Source organism: Nothobranchius furzeri, chromosome 7 (genome assembly GCF_043380555.1).
Source record: "Nothobranchius furzeri strain GRZ-AD chromosome 7, NfurGRZ-RIMD1, whole genome shotgun sequence".
NCBI lineage: Eukaryota > Metazoa > Chordata > Actinopteri > Cyprinodontiformes > Nothobranchiidae > Nothobranchius > Nothobranchius furzeri.
The window spans coordinates 63,619,343-63,637,436 of NC_091747.1; the positions used below are offsets into that span (position 1 = coordinate 63,619,343).

At 48.1% G+C, this 18,094-nt stretch overlaps 1 protein-coding gene across 3 annotated transcripts in view; it reads left to right on the forward strand.

Moving 5' to 3' along the window:
- Window positions 1-18,094, forward strand: part of LOC107383139 (nebulin) — a 44,938-nt gene that overhangs the window by 7,823 nt on the left and 19,021 nt on the right. For all 3 annotated transcript variants that reach the window (XM_070553510.1, XM_070553511.1, XM_070553512.1), the window contains exons 7-28: window positions 3,564-3,674; window positions 3,745-3,858; window positions 3,947-4,057; window positions 4,123-4,224; window positions 4,921-5,031; window positions 5,113-5,220; window positions 5,559-5,669; window positions 5,744-5,854; window positions 6,535-6,645; window positions 7,445-7,552; window positions 7,911-8,021; window positions 8,136-8,246; window positions 8,364-8,474; window positions 8,584-8,694; window positions 8,952-9,056; window positions 9,511-9,621; window positions 9,810-9,920; window positions 16,578-16,679; window positions 16,763-16,873; window positions 17,166-17,270; window positions 17,739-17,849; window positions 17,923-18,033. In XM_070553510.1, coding sequence (XP_070409611.1) covers window positions 3,564-3,674; window positions 3,745-3,858; window positions 3,947-4,057; window positions 4,123-4,224; window positions 4,921-5,031; window positions 5,113-5,220; window positions 5,559-5,669; window positions 5,744-5,854; window positions 6,535-6,645; window positions 7,445-7,552; window positions 7,911-8,021; window positions 8,136-8,246; window positions 8,364-8,474; window positions 8,584-8,694; window positions 8,952-9,056; window positions 9,511-9,621; window positions 9,810-9,920; window positions 16,578-16,679; window positions 16,763-16,873; window positions 17,166-17,270; window positions 17,739-17,849; window positions 17,923-18,033 — 2,409 coding nt within the window. The remainder of the gene's footprint in view (window positions 1-3,563; window positions 3,675-3,744; window positions 3,859-3,946; window positions 4,058-4,122; window positions 4,225-4,920; window positions 5,032-5,112; window positions 5,221-5,558; window positions 5,670-5,743; window positions 5,855-6,534; window positions 6,646-7,444; window positions 7,553-7,910; window positions 8,022-8,135; window positions 8,247-8,363; window positions 8,475-8,583; window positions 8,695-8,951; window positions 9,057-9,510; window positions 9,622-9,809; window positions 9,921-16,577; window positions 16,680-16,762; window positions 16,874-17,165; window positions 17,271-17,738; window positions 17,850-17,922; window positions 18,034-18,094) is intronic.

An 18,094-nucleotide genomic window follows, 5' to 3' on the forward strand; every position in this document is an offset into this window, starting at 1 on the left:
CCGCAGTTAGAAGTAAATCATTCCTAACACGGACCAGGGCAGTTTCTGTGCTGTGGGCTGAACGGAAACCGGACTGGAATTTTTCATACAGATTATGAGTGTTGAGATGATTGTGGAGTTGGCGTGCTACAGTTTTTCCAGTATTTTAGCTAAGAACGGTATGCTAGAGATGGGTCTGTAATGGGACAAGATAGCAGCGTTTAGAGAGGGCTTTTTCAGACGGGGACGAATTATTGCAGTTTTGAGGGCTGAGGGAACCTGACCTGAGTGTAATGACTGGTTTATAACTGTAGTCATTAATGGACTGACGACTGTAATATTTGATTTTAAAAGTTGTGTCGGGAGAGGGTCAAGGCAGCAGGTTGAGGTATTCATGCTTTTTATTGTTTTCTCCACTTGTGTCTGGGTGGCTGCTGAGAAATCAGAAAAGGTATTTAATGTATGTGGAAGGGTGGAGTCAAACGGATGGCGAACTGTACGACTGATGGAGGATCGGATTGATGCCACCTTGTTGGTAAAAAAGTCCATGAACCGATTGCATTTATCTATGCTAGTGTCAGTATGTGGATGTGTAGGAGGGCTTAGCCGTGAATTTATGGTGTAGAATAGCTGCTTTGAGTTTCCAGCACTGTTTACAAATTTCTGTGAAAAATATTTTGTCCTGGCGGCAGTGAGTGCTCTAGAGTATGTTCTTTGATGGTCCCAGTAGGCCAGTTTATGAACCGGCAACCCCTTGGAGGTAAGCAGACGCTCCAGGGCACGGCCATTTGTTTTCATTTTGCGTAGTTCTGTTGTATACCATGGGGCTGACCTGGAGAATGTAACTGACCTTGTTTTTATTGGTGCATGTGATTCAAGAATCTTGTGGAGGTTTAGGTTGTAATTGTGAACAGATTTGTTTACTGACGTGTGATTTTAACTGATAGAATATTCTGAATGTCCTGATTAAAGCGGATGGGGTCTATGGCTTTAAAATTTCTGAAATGGATCTGACGTTTTGGCTTACTGTATGTGTCTTTTAGTGGCAGTTCCATGGAGACAACAGTATGGTCAGACACGCCTAAGTCATAAACCTGTAAGTTTGTAATGGCGGGAGTGTCTGTAATGACCGAATCTAGGGTATGACCTGTGTGTGTAGGAACTGTGACATGTTGAGTAAGGTGTAAGCAATCTAGTTCATCCAGAAACTCAACTGCAGAACGGTTTGTGGGACAATCTACATGCAGATTAAAATCGCCCATAATAAGTGTATTATGTGACATTGCACAGAGTGATGTAAGATCTTGCATTTCAGAGATGAACCCAGATTGTGGTTTTGGAGGACGATAGATTAGAAGCATGGTAATTGCTTCTTTTTGTGGTCTGCATTTAAAGAGCAGACATTCAAAAGTTTTTGGCTCTTGCGTTGGGAGGGGGGTTACAATGAAGTCGCTTCGATGGATAACAGCTAGCCCCCCACCACGGCCGCTGGTCCTAGCCTTTTCCAGATATGTATACCCTGGTGGGCAGGCTTCATTTAGCGACAGATATGAATCTGGTTTGTGCCAGATCTATTTTTTTGCCAGTAATATGATCCAGGACTAGACTACTCCAATGACTGGGTGTTGAAGAGCTCTAGTTTTAATTTGCTTATTATCTTACATTGTGGGAGAGAGCGGAGAAGGCTGAAATCTACTCCACGTTTTCCAAGACGCCGATAATTTACTTCCTTGTGTGCTCCCTTATTAGGCTTTGTTGTTATCGTGCTCTGATGACATAGCACATATCGCGTTGGGTGAATGTCGCAAAACTGCAGCCGGTGGAGCATTAGCCCTGTCGATGCAGATGTGATGGAGGCCCAGGCAGCCGAGGTGGATGCCCAGCCGGCCGAGTCAGAGGCCCAGGCGGCAAAGGTGGAGGTCCGGGCAGCGGAGGTGGAGGCCCGCCCGGCCAAGTCAGGGGCCCAGGTTGAAAAGGTGGAGGCCCGAGCAGCGAAGGTGAAGGCCCAGGTAACAGAGGTAGGGGCCCAGGAAGAAGAGGTGGAAGTCTATGTGGCAGAAGTGGAGGTCCATCAGGCCGAGGTGAAGGCCCTGGTAGAGATCCAGGCGGCAGAGGTGGAGGCCTGGGAAATAGAAGAAGAAAAAAGAAAATATCATTTCTATAACGCCTCTCAAGATAAAAATCACGAGGCGCTTCAAAGTGAGGGTCCATGTGGCCAAAGTGGAGGTTCATGCAGTACATATTAAGGCCCGTGTAGCAGGGGTAAAGGCCTATGCAACAAAGGTGAAGGCCCACTCAGCAGTGGTGGAGGCCCAGCCAACAGAGGCTGTGGCCCAGCTGGCAATGGTGATTGCCCGGCTAGTAGATGTAAACAACCTGAAAGCAGAGGTAGAGGTCCAGCTAGTGGAAGTGGAGGCCTAGCTGGTAGTGGTGCTAATACCACTTGCAGAGGTTGCGGCCCAGTCAGCACTGGTCCGGCTAGCCATGGGGCTAATCCAGTTAAAGGTTGAGGCCCAGGGTTTAGTTCAACATCCCCAGCCAAGAGAAGCATCAGCGGTCTAGCTGTGAAGGCTTGTTCCTGTTCATCTTGGGGTGGCCTGGCATGGCCATAGTCCAGTATTCTAGTGGACAGCATATGCTGACTCCATCTGGCTCGATACAGGGTTGACTGCTAATTTTTCTTGGACATGCTGAGGTCAACAGAAGATAGAGAGTTATCCACACCACAGAGCAGGACTTTGATAGTACAATCCAAGGTCCTTCACGCTTTTTAGATTACTTTTTCAGCAAACACACAGGACCTGTCAAGCTGTGTGTCAGCACCTCGGCAGCCATTTTGTGGTGCATACCTGCACATGTGTAACACTGGCACATGTGTAACATTCACACATGTGTAACACTGGCACATGTGTCACACTGGCACATGTGTAACATTCACACATGTGTAACACTGGCACATGTGTCACACTGGCACATGTGTAACACTTGCACATGTGTAACACCTGCACATGTGTAAAACCTCCACATGTGTAACACTTGCACATGTGTAACACCTGCACATGTTCACTGCACATGTGTAAAACCTGCACATGTGTAACACTGGCAAATGTGTAACACCTGCACATGTTCACTGCACATGTGTAACACTTGCACATGTGTAACACCTGCACATGTGTAACACCTGCACATGTTCACTGCACATGTGTAAAACCTGCACATGTGTAACACTGGCAAATGTGTAACACCTGCACATGTTCACTGCACATGTGTAACACTTGCACATGTGTAACACCTGCACATGTTCACTGCACATGTGTAAAACCTGCACATGTGTAACACTTGCACATGTATAACACTTGCACATATGTAACACCTGCACATGTGTCACACCTGCACATGTTCTCATGTTATCAGAGCTGTTGTCTGGTGAATCAGATGCAGCAGATGGTTCACAATGACTTTGATGTTCTTCTCCATCCACACGGAGGCTACTGGGCTAAAACTAGCTGCTGTTCCGTTTCTCACAATAAAATATTGATTTGATTCATCGTCTGATTATTCAAAACCTGATTTTGTTGTTTCAGAAAAAGTACAAAGAAGACGGGAAGAGAAAAGCCTCCATCTCCCTGTACTCCCAGCTTCCAGAGACTCCAGAGATCCAACACGCTCTGGAGGTTTCTCAGCTGCAGAGTGAGGTACCAATGCCTAGCTGGTAACCGTACCAGCAGCTTCCTGTAAAGGTAACTAGTTCTGTCTCTCCTCCAGGTGAACTATCGACCCCGGCTGTTGACTAAAGGAGCCCCATCGTCTCTGTACTCTCAGCTCCCTGACACCTCAGACATCCAGTTTGCCAGGGAGATGACGGAGCTCCACAGTGAGGTACGAACTCAGGACCTGAGTTTCCCGGGTTTGGGTTCTGTCTCGTTATCAGAATGCTGAACAGCTGATGAGCGTGTGTTTCTCTCAGAGTAAGTACAAGGAGAGCAGCAGGAAGAGCCTCTCTCAGAGTTTCTACTCTCAGCTGCCTGAAACAGCAGAGACCCAGTTTGCTAAATCTGTGGCTGAGCTGCAGAGTCAGGTGAGAGGCTGCCCTCCCCTCACACACAAAACAAACACCACGTTTAATGAACTGTTTGTTTTCAGACGCGCTGCAGAGAGGCAGGGCAGACGTCCAGCTTGTTCTCAACGTTAGCAGAAACGTTGGAGACGGCGCGAGCAAAGGAAGTCTCCGAGCTCTGCAGCCAGGTGATGCAGCTCTTCCAGATGTTCATGTTTGACTGCTTAACTCGTTCTCTTTCCTCCACTAATATTAACACAGTCCATGAGTGCAAAACATCATCTGTAGCTGGTTTTGAATTAATATTGTGTCATCATTTAGTCATACTATACTTTTAAACCTACATTTCTCTGAGTTGTGTATTAGTCGTCTCTCTACCATGTAGTTGTGTTGTTTGTCATCATATTTTCATGTAAAAGTACTTTAGTACATTTGTTCATGCAAAGTATTCTATTTTATTAGCCAACTTCTTTGTTTTATTCATTTTTATAATTTATTTATTATTATTTTTTATTTCATTTTTAGAATTATTATTATTATTTTAATTATTTTTAATTATTATTATGATTATTTTTATTGTGGTAGTGTTAATTTGTCATTTTGTTTTGAGTTCAGATGATCGCTCTGCTATCTTGTCTTTGTATTTGCAGCTTTGTTTCCAGGAGGACCCGCTTGTAAACGAGATGCTTCATCTCAAGTGCTTTTATCCTCCTTAAATATGAGTCCATAAGTAAATAAATTAAATAAAATAAAGCAGCAGAATAAGTTAAACACAAGTCCTTTTAAAGCTGATTTCGACTCAGCTCATTAACCTGATAATAGATCATTTTAGCCGTTTCCTTCTGGATTCGTGATGAAGTCTGCATGTTTTTGTTTTTTTACAGCTGAAGTATAAAGAAGACGGTGTAAAGGAGATGAGCATCAACATGTTCTCTCTGCTGCCGGAAACCATGGAAACGCAATACGCCAAAGCAGCGTCAGAGCTGCAGAGTCAGGTCCAGTCTTCTCTGGTTTAGATGATCATCTCTCACTGCTGTTAGCCCATCAGAGAGCTGAACCACCCGTTTCTCCCTCAGGTCAAATATAAAGAAGGACTGAAGAAGAACCAGAGCAGCTTGTACCATAAACTAGCAGAAACCCCAGAGACACAGCTGGCCAAACATCTGTCCGAGCTGCAGAGTCAGGTAGCAGCAACCCGACGCCAGCATCAGCATCAACGCTCGATTTCATTAAAACAACAAGAGATGCACCAAAACAGCAGCCTGATCCCTGATTGGCTGAGCTGTAGCTCAGTAATAAAGCTATTACCGGTACCAGAACCAGAACCAGATTAAGGGGACATCATTTAACTGAGACAAACGTTCTGTTTTTCAGCCTTTGTCTCTTAATCTGCATTTTAAAAGCTGCATTTCATTCAATCTAAAAAGTTGTGACAGAAGTTGTTTTATACCACATGTTAAAAATAAATAAACGCTTTTCTCTTATGAAGCCAAAACTGTTGAAGTTAGTTTCTGGTTTTCAGGCCAAGTATAAAGAGTCTGGTAAGAAGGAGGCTGGTCACTCCCTGTACTCGCTGCTGCCGGCGACGCTGGAAACTCGGCACGCTAAAGAGGCCTCAGAGCTGCTCAGTCAGGTGAGACGGGAGCGTTTCAACCGTATCAACAGGTGAATACAGTCAGATGTGTGAACGAGGGGTGTTTCTCCCAGGTGAAGTACAAAGAAGACGGGAAGAAGGAAATGTCCAGGTCTCTGTTCTCCAGCCTGCCCGAAACCTTAGAGAGCAGCTTCGTCAGAGAGATGAGCGACGTCCTGAGTCAGGTACCCAGAGCTCTGCTTCTGCTCCTCATGTTTAGATGATAAATGATGATAAATGACCCGCACATGTACAGCGCCTCTCAGAGTAAGGACTCCAAAGCACTTTACACTACAGTGTATCATTCATCCATTCACACACACATTCACACACTGGTGGTGATGAGCTACGATGTAGCCACAGCTGCCCTGGGGCACATTGACAGAGGCGAGGCTGCCGAGCACAGGCGCCACCGCTCCCTCCGACCACTGGGTTAAGTGTCTTGCCCAAGGACACAACAGCAGCATTCTCTGTCCGGGATCGAACCTGCAACCTTCTGATTACTGGACAACCCGCTCAACCTGTTGAGCTACTGCTGCCCCTGAAACGTCAGCGTTCAGGCAGACTTATTCAGATGTAAGGTTCCTCATGCATGCTGCTCGGCCATCACAGGTCTGATCTTCTCCACTAAAGACATCAAAGAGCTTATCTGAGTTCCAGCCTCATTCATTTGCATTTTAACGGTGCTGCGCTGCTACAGTCCGCATTAATGAGGTCGTCAGCGCTGATTTATGAGGACACGCGTCTGTGTTCGTCCAGGGCAGAGCTCATTCACGGTGCAGATAAATAAAGCTGCTTCATCACGAATACAGAGAAGACATGCAGGTAAACATCGCTCCACTCTGCTGTTTGTGTGCCGTGACAGATTAAATACAAGGAGAACGGGATTAAGAGCCTCCCTCAGAGCCTCTACAGTCAGCTGCCAGAAACTGCTGAGATGAAATTCACCAGAAAGGTTGAGGAGCTGCAGAGCGAGGTGAGAATGGAGCTCGTGGTTAAATTTAGACGCTATTAGATCAGCTGATCAGCCTTTTGTTCCCCAAACACATCATCGCTGTTTTATTTAAAGAGCAAGTCACCCCCTACCAGATTCTTACTCAACTCCCACTTCCAGTTTGAAAAATGCAACAAAGGCTGTTGCCTAGCAGACCGAGAGGGCGGAGCCGCTAACACACACACACACACACACACACACACACACACACACACACACACACACACATACACACACACACACACAGGCTCACAACGACATTGTGACATCATATGGTACCAGCTAACGTTCTAGGGTACCTCTTAGCCAATAGCGATGGCAGATATAAATTCAAATGCAGTGCAGAGTTTTTACCTGACAACGGCACAACACTGACAGTTTTAGGCAGAAAATTTAAATTTTAACTGAAATGCACTAAAGTGCTAAACTATTGACTACACGTGTCTGCAGCACGATTAGACACACATTTATATAGTTTATCAGAAAAATAAGTTGATTTGGGGGTGACTTGCTCTTTAAGGACTAAAAACTAAAATAAAGCTCCAGAACCACGACAACAGTCTGATCCGAATGAAATCCAGCCTTTTATTAGTTTAGGTAAATCCTAATTTAAAGGGTTAAAGGAAGATCTAAATGCAAACAAGTTAAATTAAGAGTTTAATTATTTCTGTCTTTATCTGTTTTTTTAAGAACAGAAGAGTTGATTCATGTTGGTTTTAATGAATTATGATCCTTGTTTTCTTTAAAACTAGAATTATTGAAGTGTTTGTGTGAACTTTAGAGGGAGTACAGGAAGGGAAGTGAAGATCTGTCACGCTCGCTGTACTCCACGCTGCCAGAAACTCTGGAGACACTTCACGCCAAACAGGCTTCTGAGCTGCAGAGCGAGGTAGCGTCTCATCTCCGTCTTCTGCCTCCTCCTGATGCTCTACTTGATGTCAGGGAGGCCCAGTCTGAAAACATTCACTGAGTTCATCCTGACTCATCGGATGATCATAAATATTTAGGATTACTGGGATTTTCTTGGGATGTTGCCGTAAACATCTAAAATATAAATGTAAAATTTATAATAAATGCTTTTGTGATTTGTGGCTTTTGCTGACTTTGATCTAGTTTTGATTTCATTTTGTTTAAAAGTCTGTAAATAAATAATCATGGGACCGAACGCTCAGCCCTGTGGAACACCACACTCATCGTAAATGTTCTTCGTGTGATTTTAGACTGTTTTCTGTCTTCCTGCCCTTCAGCTGAAGTACAAAGCAGCCCTGAAGAAAGATTTGTCCTCCACTTTGTTCCATCAGCTGCCGGAGACTTTAGAGACGTCTCACGCTAAAGAAGCTGCTGAGCTGCTCAGCGAGGTAACGGCAGAACGACTCGGAAATAAAAAGACCATAAAACCGATGCTTATTACTCAGATCTGTGTTTTTATTCGGAGTCAAACGTTAAAAACCAGATTCTCTGTTTGTTTTTAGCTGAAGTATAAAGAAGACGGTAAGAAGGAGATGAGCATCAACTTGTTCTCGCTGATGCCGGAAACCATGGAAACGCATCACGCTAAAGAAGCATCAGAGCTGCAGAGTCAGGTACACGCCAGCAGAAGCAGTGAGGTCACCTGTCCGGTGTTTCCTCCACCTTTCACACGTTCATTCAGTGTGAAAGGTGGATTTTACGGTTAAGTATTCCACCTCCCTCTGCTTCAGGTCAAATATAAAGAAGAAGTGAAGGAAACCATCCAGAGCAGCTTGTACCATAAACTATCAGAGACTACAGAGACACAGCTGGCGAAACATCTGTCTGAGCTGCAGAGTCAGGTAGCGCCGCCGCCGTGCTTTTTCATTCTAAGCTTTATTTGTGACGTTTGACTGATTAAACCCACGCTCAACCACAATCATGAATCTCCTCCACCTTGCCTCTAACTAGACCAGGTATAAGGAGGCGGGGAAGAAGGAGGCCACTTCCTGTCTCTACGCTCAGCTGCCTAACACCATGGAGACGCAGAGGGCCAAAGAAGCTGCAGAGCTGCTCAGTGAGGTAACGACTCAGCCGGCTTCAGAGACCCACATCTGATCAGCGATGATGTTCTGATGTCGGAGAAAATATCACAATCTGGAAAGGGCTCCATGTTTTCTTTATTCAGAGGTTATGTTGAGGAGAAGCTGAAATAAGCAAGAAGTGGAAATAAAAGGCTTTTTCTGTCTGATATAACTGGTTAAATCCGCTCAGGGTGACGCCACATTGGGGTGGAATGGTATAACCAGATGTGATGGAGGTGTTTTCCACTTCCACAGAGTAAATATAAAGAGGAAGGGAAGATGTCCGGCTCCCTGTACTCCACTCTGCCCGACACGTTGGAAACCAGCTTTGCTCGAGAGATGACCGACATGATGAGTGAGGTAAACACCTGGAAACCTCCCTAACTGTTCCCGCTGATACGGATCACTCTGGAGAAAATACAACCTTACAGTTAAATGCAGTTTTGGGTTTGATAGAGTGACATTTTGGAGATGCAGGAATAAAATCAGACTTAATTAATTAAACGTTGTGAAAATGAATGAAAAAAGACAGTTTTCCCCTCAGGAAGCTGCAGCCGGGAGGCTGTTTGATTAGTTATAAATAACCACCGGCCCCATTAGCCGATGCTCTGTGATGTTTTTTGCTCAGACTAACATCAGAGGCCAGATTAGCATCAGGAACAGGATCAAAGAGAATCAAGCTGCTCATAAAATATCACCAAACTTTGTGTTGATCAGACCGGATCTACAAGCTTTAGCTGGGCGACATCACGTTCAGGACAGTTATCCGTTTTAAAGGTGTTTACAGTTTCATTTAATCTCCCTTTTGTTCCAGAACAAGTACAAGGAGAACGGGAAGAGGAACCTCTCCCAGAGTTTTTACTCTCAGCTTCCAGAAACCGCAGAGACTCGGTTAGCTAAATCTGTCTCTGAGCTGCAGAGCGAGGTGAGAAGGTCTTCAGATGGTTTTATCTTCAGCTCGGTGCGGCACAGGGAGACAGAAGTGGTTTATTCTATGTGAGGGTTCAGCATAGAAGTCAGAGTCATCACATATGCAGATGATATTCACCTGTTTCTGAAGGTTTTACATGCTGCAGGTAAAGATGCGAAGCTAGCTTTTTGTTTTGTGTTCAGATAAAGTACAAAGAATCAGGAAAGAAAGACGTAACAAAGTCAGAGTACTCGACTTTACCTGAGACTTTAGATACTCGGCACGCCAAGGAGGCATCGCAGCTGCAGAGTCAGGTAACCGCACACACTCAGTAGCACCTGTTTACTGTCAGGTAACCGCACACGCTCAGTAACACCTGTTTACTGTCAGGTAACCGCACACGCTCAGTAGCACCTGTTTACTGTCAGGTAACCGCACACGCTCAGTAGCACCTGTTGATGTCAGGTAACCGCACACGCTCAGTAGCACCTGTTGACGTCGGGTAACCGCACACGCTCAGTAGCACCTGTTGATGTCAGGTAACCGCACACGCTCAGTAGCACCTGTTTACTGTCAGGTAACCGCACACGCTCAGTAGCACCTGTTGATGTCAGGTAACCGCACACGCTCAGTAGCACCTGTTGATGTCAGGTAACCGCACACGCTCAGTAGCACCTGTTGATGTCGGGTAACCGCACACACTCAGTAGCACCTATTTACTGTCAGGTAACCGCACACGCTCAGTAGCACCTGTTGATGTCGGGTAACCGCACACACTCAGTAGCACCTATTTACTGTCAGGTAACCGCACACGCTCAGTAGCACTCATTTACTGTCAGGTAACCGCACACGCTCAGTAGCACCTGTTGATGTCGGGTAACCGCACATGCTCAGTAGCACCTGTTGATGTCGGGTAACCGCACACGCTCAGTAGCACCTGTTGATGTCAGGTAACCGCACACGCTCAGTAGCACCTGTTGATGTCGGGTAACCGCACACGCTCAGTAGCACCTGTTGATGTCAGGTAACCGCACACGCTCAGTAGCACCTGTTGATGTCAGGTAACCGCACACGCTCAGTAGCACCTGTTGATGTCAGGTAACCGCACACGCTCAGTAGAACCTGTTGATGTCAGGTAACCGCACACGCTCAGTAGCACCTATTTACTGTCAGGTAACCGCACACGCTCAGTAGCACCTGTTGATGTCGGGTAACCGCACACGCTCAGTAGCACCTGTTGATGTCGGGTAACCGCACACGCTCAGTAGCACCTGTTGATGTCGGGTAACCGCACACGCTCAGTAGCACCTGTTGATGTCAGGTAACCGCACACGCTCAGTAGCACCTGTTGATGTCGGGTAACCGCACACGCTCAGTAGCACCTGTTGATGTCAGGTAACCGCACACGCTCAGTAGCACCTGTTGATGTCAGGTAACCGCACACGCTCAGTAGCACCTGTTTACTGTCAGGTAACCGCACACGCTCAGTAGCACCTGTTGATGTCGGGTAACCGCACACGCTCAGTAGCACCTGTTGATGTCAGGTAACCGCACACGCTCAGTAGCACCTGTTGATGTCAGGTAACCGCACACGCTCAGTAGCACCTGTTTACTGTCAGGTAACCGCACACGCTCAGTAGCACCTGTTGATGTCAGGTAACCGCACACGCTCAGTAGCACCTGTTGATGTCAGGTATCCGCACACGCTCAGTAGCACCTGTTGACGTCAGGTATCCGCACACGCTCAGTAGCACCTGTTGACGTCAGGTATCCGCACACGCTCAGTAGCACCTGTTGATGTCAGGTACCGCACACGCTCAGTAGCACCTGTTGATGTCAGGTAACCGCACACGCTCAGTAGCATCTGTTGATGTCAGGTAACCGCACACGCTCAGTAGCACCTGTTGATGTCAGGTAACCGCACACGCTCAGTAGCACCTGTTGATGTCAGGTAACCGCACACGCTCAGTAGCACCTGTTGATGTCAGGTAACCGCACACGCTCAATAGCACCTGTTGATGTCAGGTAACCGCACACGCTCAGTAGCACCTATTTACTGTCAGGTAACCGCACACGCTCAGTAGCACCTGTTGACGTCGGGTAACCGCACACGCTCAGTAGCACCTGTTGATGTCGGGTAACCGCACACGCTCAGTAGCACCTGTTGACGTCAGGTAACCGCACACGCTCAGTAGCACCTGTTTACTGTCAGGTAACCGCACACGCTCAGTAGCACCTGTTGACGTCGGGTAACCGCACACGCTCAGTAGCACCTGTTGATGTCGGGTAACCGCACACGCTCAGTAGCACCTGTTGACGTCAGGTAACCGCACACGCTCAGTAGCAACTGTTGATGTCAGGTACCGCACACGCTCAGTAGCACCTGTTGATGTCAGGTACCGCACACGCTCAGTAGCACCTGTTGATGTCAGGTAACCGCACACGCTCAGTAGCACCTGTTGACGTCAGGTAACCGCACACGCTCAGTAGCACCTGTTGATGTCAGGTACCGCTCACGCTCAGTAGCACCTGTTGATGTCAGGTACCGCTCACGCTCAGTAGCACCTGTTGATGTCGGGTAACCGCACACGCTCAGTAGCACCTGTTGATGTCGGGTAACCGCACACGCTCAGTAGCACCTGTTGACGTCAGGTAACCGCACACGCTCAGTAGCACCTGTTGACGTCAGGTAACCGCACACGCTCAGTAGCAACTGTTGATGTCAGGTACCGCACACGCTCAGTAGCACCTGTTGATGTCAGGTACCGCACACGCTCAGTAGCACCTGTTGATGTCAGGTAACCGCACACGCTCAGTAGCACCTGTTGATGTCAGGTAACCGCACACGCTCAGTAGCATCTGTTGATGTCAGGTAACCGCACACGCTCAGTAGCACCTGTTTACTGTCAGGTAACCGCACACGCTCAGTAGCACCTGTTTACTGTCAGGTAACCGCACACGCTCAGTAGCACCTGTTGATGTCAGGTAACCGCACACGCTCAGTAGCACCTGTTGACGTCGGGTAACCGCACACGCTCAGTAGCACCTGTTGATGTCAGGTAACCGCACACGCTCAGTAGCACCTGTTGATGTCGGGTAACCGCACACGCTCAGTAGCACCTGTTGATGTCAGGTAACCGCACACGCTCAGTAGCACCTGTTGATGTCAGGTAACCGCACACGCTCAGTAGCACCTGTTGATGTCGGGTAACCGCACACGCTCAGTAGCACCTGTTGATGTCAGGTAACCGCACACGCTCAGTAGCACCTGTTGATGTCGGGTAACCGCACACGCTCAGTAGCACCTGTTGATGTCGGGTAACCTCACACGCTCAGTAGCACCTGTTTACTGTCAGGTAACCGCACACGCTCAGTAGCACCTGTTGATGTCGGGTAACCGCACACGCTCAGTAGCACCTGTTGATGTCAGGTAACCGCACACGCTCAGTAGCACCTGTTGATGTCAGGTAACCGCACACACTCAGTAGCACCTGTTGATGTCAGGTAACCGCACACGCTCAGTAGCACCTGTTGATGTCAGGTAACCGCACACGCTCAGTAGCACCTGTTGATGTCAGGTAACCGCACACGCTCAGTAGCACCTGTTGATGTCAGGTAACCGCACACGCTCAGTAGCACCTGTTGATGTCGGGTAACCGCACACGCTCAATAGCACCTGTTGATGTCAGGTAACCGCACACGCTCAGTAGCACCTGTTGATGTCAGGTAACCGCACACGCTCAGTAGCACCTGTTGATGTCAGGTAACCGCACACGCTCAGTAGCACCTGTTGATGTCAGGTAACCGCACACGCTCAGTAGCACCTGTTGATGTCGGGTAACCGCACACGCTCAGTAGCACCTGTTGATGTCAGGTAACCGCACACGCTCAGTAGCACCTGTTGATGTCGGGTAACCGCACACGCTCAGTAGCACCTGTTGATGTCAGGTAACCGCACACGCTCAGTAGCACCTGTTGATGTCGGGTAACCGCACACGCTCAGTAGCACCTGTTGATGTCGGGTAACCGCACACGCTCAGTAGCACCTGTTGATGTCAGGTAACCGCACACGCTCAGTAGCACCTGTTGATGTCAGGTAACCGCACACGCTCAGTAGCACCTGTTGATGTCAGGTAACCGCACACGCTCAGTAGCACCTGTTGATGTCGGGTAACCGCACACGCTCAATAGCACCTGTTGATGTCAGGTAACCGCACACGCTCAGTAGCACCTGTTGATGTCAGGTAACCGCACACGCTCAGTAGCACCTGTTGATGTCAGGTAACCGCACACGCTCAATAGCACCTGTTGATGTCAGGTAACCGCACACGCTCAGTAGCACCTGTTGATGTCAGGTAACCGCACACGCTCAGTAGCACCTGTTGATGTCAGGTAACCGCACACGCTCAATAGCACCTGTTGATGTCGGGTAACCGCACACGCTCAATAGCACCTGTTGATGTCAGGTAACCGCACACGCTCAATAGCACCTGTTGATGTCGGGTAACCGCACACGCTCAATAGCACCTGTTGATGTCAGGTAACCGCACACGCTCAGTAGCACCTGTTGATGTCAGGTAACCGCACACGCTCAGTAGCACCTGTTGATGTCGGGTAACCGCACACGCTCAGTAGCACCTGTTGATGTCAGGTAACCGCACACGCTCAGTAGCACCTGTTGATGTCGGGTAACCGCACACGCTCAGTAGCACCTGTTGATGTCGGGTAACCGCACACGCTCAATAGCACCTGTTGATGTCAGGTAACCGCACACGCTCAATAGCACCTGTTGATGTCGGGTAACCGCACACGCTCAATAGCACCTGTTGATGTCGGGTAACCGCACACGCTCAGTAGCACCTGTTGATGTCAGGTAACCGCACACGCTCAGTAGCACCTGTTGATGTCGGGTAACCGCACACGCTCAGTAGCACCTGTTGATGTCAGGTAACCGCACACGCTCAGTAGCACCTGTTGATGTCGGGTAACCGCACACGCTCAGTAGCACCTGTTGATGTCGGGTAACCGCACACGCTCAGTAGCACCTGTTGATGTCAGGTAACCGCACACGCTCAGTAGCACCTGTTGATGTCAGGTAACCGCACACGCTCAGTAGCACCTGTTGATGTCAGGTAACCGCACACGCTCAGTAGCACCTGTTGATGTCGGGTAACCGCACACGCTCAGTAGCACCTGTTGATGTCAGGTAACCGCACACGCTCAATAGCACCTGTTGATGTCAGGTAACCGCACACGCTCAGTAGCACCTGTTGATGTCAGGTAACCGCACACGCTCAGTAGCACCTGTTGATGTCAGGTAACCGCACACGCTCAATAGCACCTGTTGATGTCAGGTAACCGCACACGCTCAATAGCACCTGTTGATGTCAGGTAACCGCACACGCTCAATAGCACCTGTTGATGTCAGGTAACCGCACACGCTCAATAGCACCTGTTGATGTCAGGTAACCGCACACGCTCAGTAGCACCTGTTGATGTCAGGTAACCGCACACGCTCAGTAGCACCTGTTGATGTCAGGTAACCGCACACGCTCAATAGCACCTGTTGATGTCAGGTAACCGCACACGCTCAGTAGCACCTGTTGATGTCAGGTAACCGCACACGCTCAATAGCACCTGTTGATGTCAGGTAACCGCACACGCTCAGTAGCACCTGTTGATGTCAGGTAACCGCACACGCTCAGTAGCACCTGTTGATGTCAGGTAACCGCACACGCTCAGTAGCACCTGTTGATGTCAGGTAACCGCACACGCTCAATAGCACCTGTTGATGTCAGGTAACCGCACACGCTCAATAGCACCTGTTGATGTCAGGTAACCGCACACGCTCAGTAGCACCTGTTGATGTCAGGTAACCGCACACGCTCAGTAGCACCTGTTGATGTCGGGTAACCGCACACGCTCAGTAGCACCTGTTGATGTCAGGTAACCGCACACGCTCAATAGCACCTGTTGATGTCAGGTAACCGCACACGCTCAATAGCACCTGTTGATGTCAGGTAACCGCACACGCTCAGTAGCACCTGTTGATGTCAGGTAACCGCACACGCTCAGTAGCACCTGTTGATGTCAGGTAACCGCACACGCTCAGTAGCACCTGTTGATGTCAGGTAACCGCACACGCTCAGTAGCACCTGTTGATGTCAGGTAACCGCACACGCTCAATAGCACCTGTTGATGTCAGGTAACCGCACACGCTCAGTAGCACCTGTTGATGTCAGGTAACCGCACACGCTCAGTAGCACCTGTTGATGTCAGGTAACCGCACACGCTCAGTAGCACCTGTTGATGTCAGGTAACCGCACACGCTCAATAGCACCTGTTGATGTCAGGTAACCGCACACGCTCAATAGCACCTGTTGATGTCAGGTAACCGCACACGCTCAATAGCACCTGTTGATGTCAGGTAACCGCACACGCTCAGTAGCACCTGTTGATGTCAGGTAACCGCACACGCTCAGTAGCACCTGTTGATGTCAGGTAACCGCACACGCTCAGTAGCACCTGTTGATGTCAGGTAACCGCACACGCTCAGTAGCACCTGTTGATGTCAGGTAACCGCACACGCTCAGTAGCACCTGTTGATGTCAGGTAACCGCACACGCTCAATAGCACCTGTTGATGTCAGGTAACCGCACACGCTCAGTAGCACCTGTTGATGTCAGGTAACCGCACACGCTCAATAGCACCTGTTGATGTCGGGTAACCGCACACGCTCAATAGCACCTGTTGATGTCAGGTAACCGCACACGCTCAATAGCACCTGTTGATGTCGGGTAACCGCACACGCTCAGTAGCACCTGTTGATGTCAGGTAACCGCACACGCTCAGTAGCACCTGTTGATGTCGGGTAACCGCACACGCTCAGTAGCACCAACACGTTTGTTTCCTAATGTCTTACCTGGAGTCCAGGGCGTAACCATCTGATGTGTTGTTTCTGTGTCGTCTAGCTGACGTATAAGCAGAATCAGAACACCTCCAGTCTTTACCACCTGATGCCTGAAACCAGGGAGACTGAGTTTGTTCGACAGCAGACAGAGATGCTGAGTCAGGTGTGTTGCACCTGTCTGACCTTCACCTTGAACCTGAGCCACTGCAGCTTTTTGGGGCTGAAACACTCGTTTTCATCTACAAGGTCAAATATAAGGAAGATGGAATGAAGGAGATGAGCTCCAGCCTTTACTCTCTGCTTCCTGAAACTCTCGACACGCGGCGCGCTAAAGAGCTGATGGACATGCAGAGCCAGGTGAAACATGCAGACTCACTAGTGCTACATATGTAAGGTTATTTAAGGTCTCGCCACGTTTCAGTCGTCTCCTGCAGCGTTTTCAGCTTCAGACCACAAACAGAAATTAACATTTAATTAAACTCAGGCTGGATTATTTCATCCTCAGAATCATTTGTTTTATTCTGACTAGCTTGTTTTTAGCATCATTCATCTTCAGACATAATCACTTCTTTTATTTCACAAAGTCTTCAGGCAGAAAATGAAGTTTATTATAAATCAAATGATAATTTATTTACTTTGTGATTTTCAGGCTAAATACAAGGAATCCAGCAGCAACCAGACGTCTCTGTTTCACCGGCTGGCCGAAACTCCGGAGACGCGCCGCGCCCAGGAGGCTTCCAGGCTGCAGAGTCAGGTGGACACACACCTGCAGCTGAAGCTGTGGTCCTACAGCGTTTAGACGTTTTCCTGATTTAAATCAATTATCTGAGATAAACATGATTTTTTTTAAAGATTTTATATTTAATTCAGTCTTAATCACAAAAATAAGAATATTTTAATCTGAAGGATTACAAACAAAACCATTTAATATTTAATTATTAAAACTTACACCTTTAAAAAAAATGAAATCAGATATAAATGTTTCCGTCGATCAGATAAAGTAAATTTTTACAGAAACATAAAAATAAATGAGATTTTTTATCTCTAAACCCTTTTATTTTTTATAATCTCTTCCTGTTTTCCTGCTGCTCCTTAAGTTTATTTTACCAAACCATCACCTCTAATGGAGGTTTGTAGTTTCTGCAGGTTTAACCGTAGAGGTGCCACCTCAGTGGATGCTGAGGTTTTATACCAACAGCTGATGCTGCTATGTCTCTGGCAGCTTGTGTACAAAGAAGCGGTCCAGAAGGATCTGGCGTGTCCTGCTTACCACCAGCTCTCTGAAACTCTGGAGACCCAGCTGGCCCGGGAGATGACGGACCTGCAGAGCCAGGTCAGAACTAAGCCCTCTGGTGCTGATGCTGCAGCATCGTGTTGGGTTTACCGCCTCCTGTTTCTGATCACAGCACAAATACAAAGAGGAGGGGAGGAAGACACTGAGTCAGAGCGTCTTCGCTCAGCTGCCAGAAACCAGCGAGACCGAGTTCCATAAAAGTGTCTCTGAGCTGCAGAGTCAGGTGAGAGGAACCCTGGGGGCTCCACCTGGGTCCCACCGCGTTTACGGTCAGTTCTTCTCGG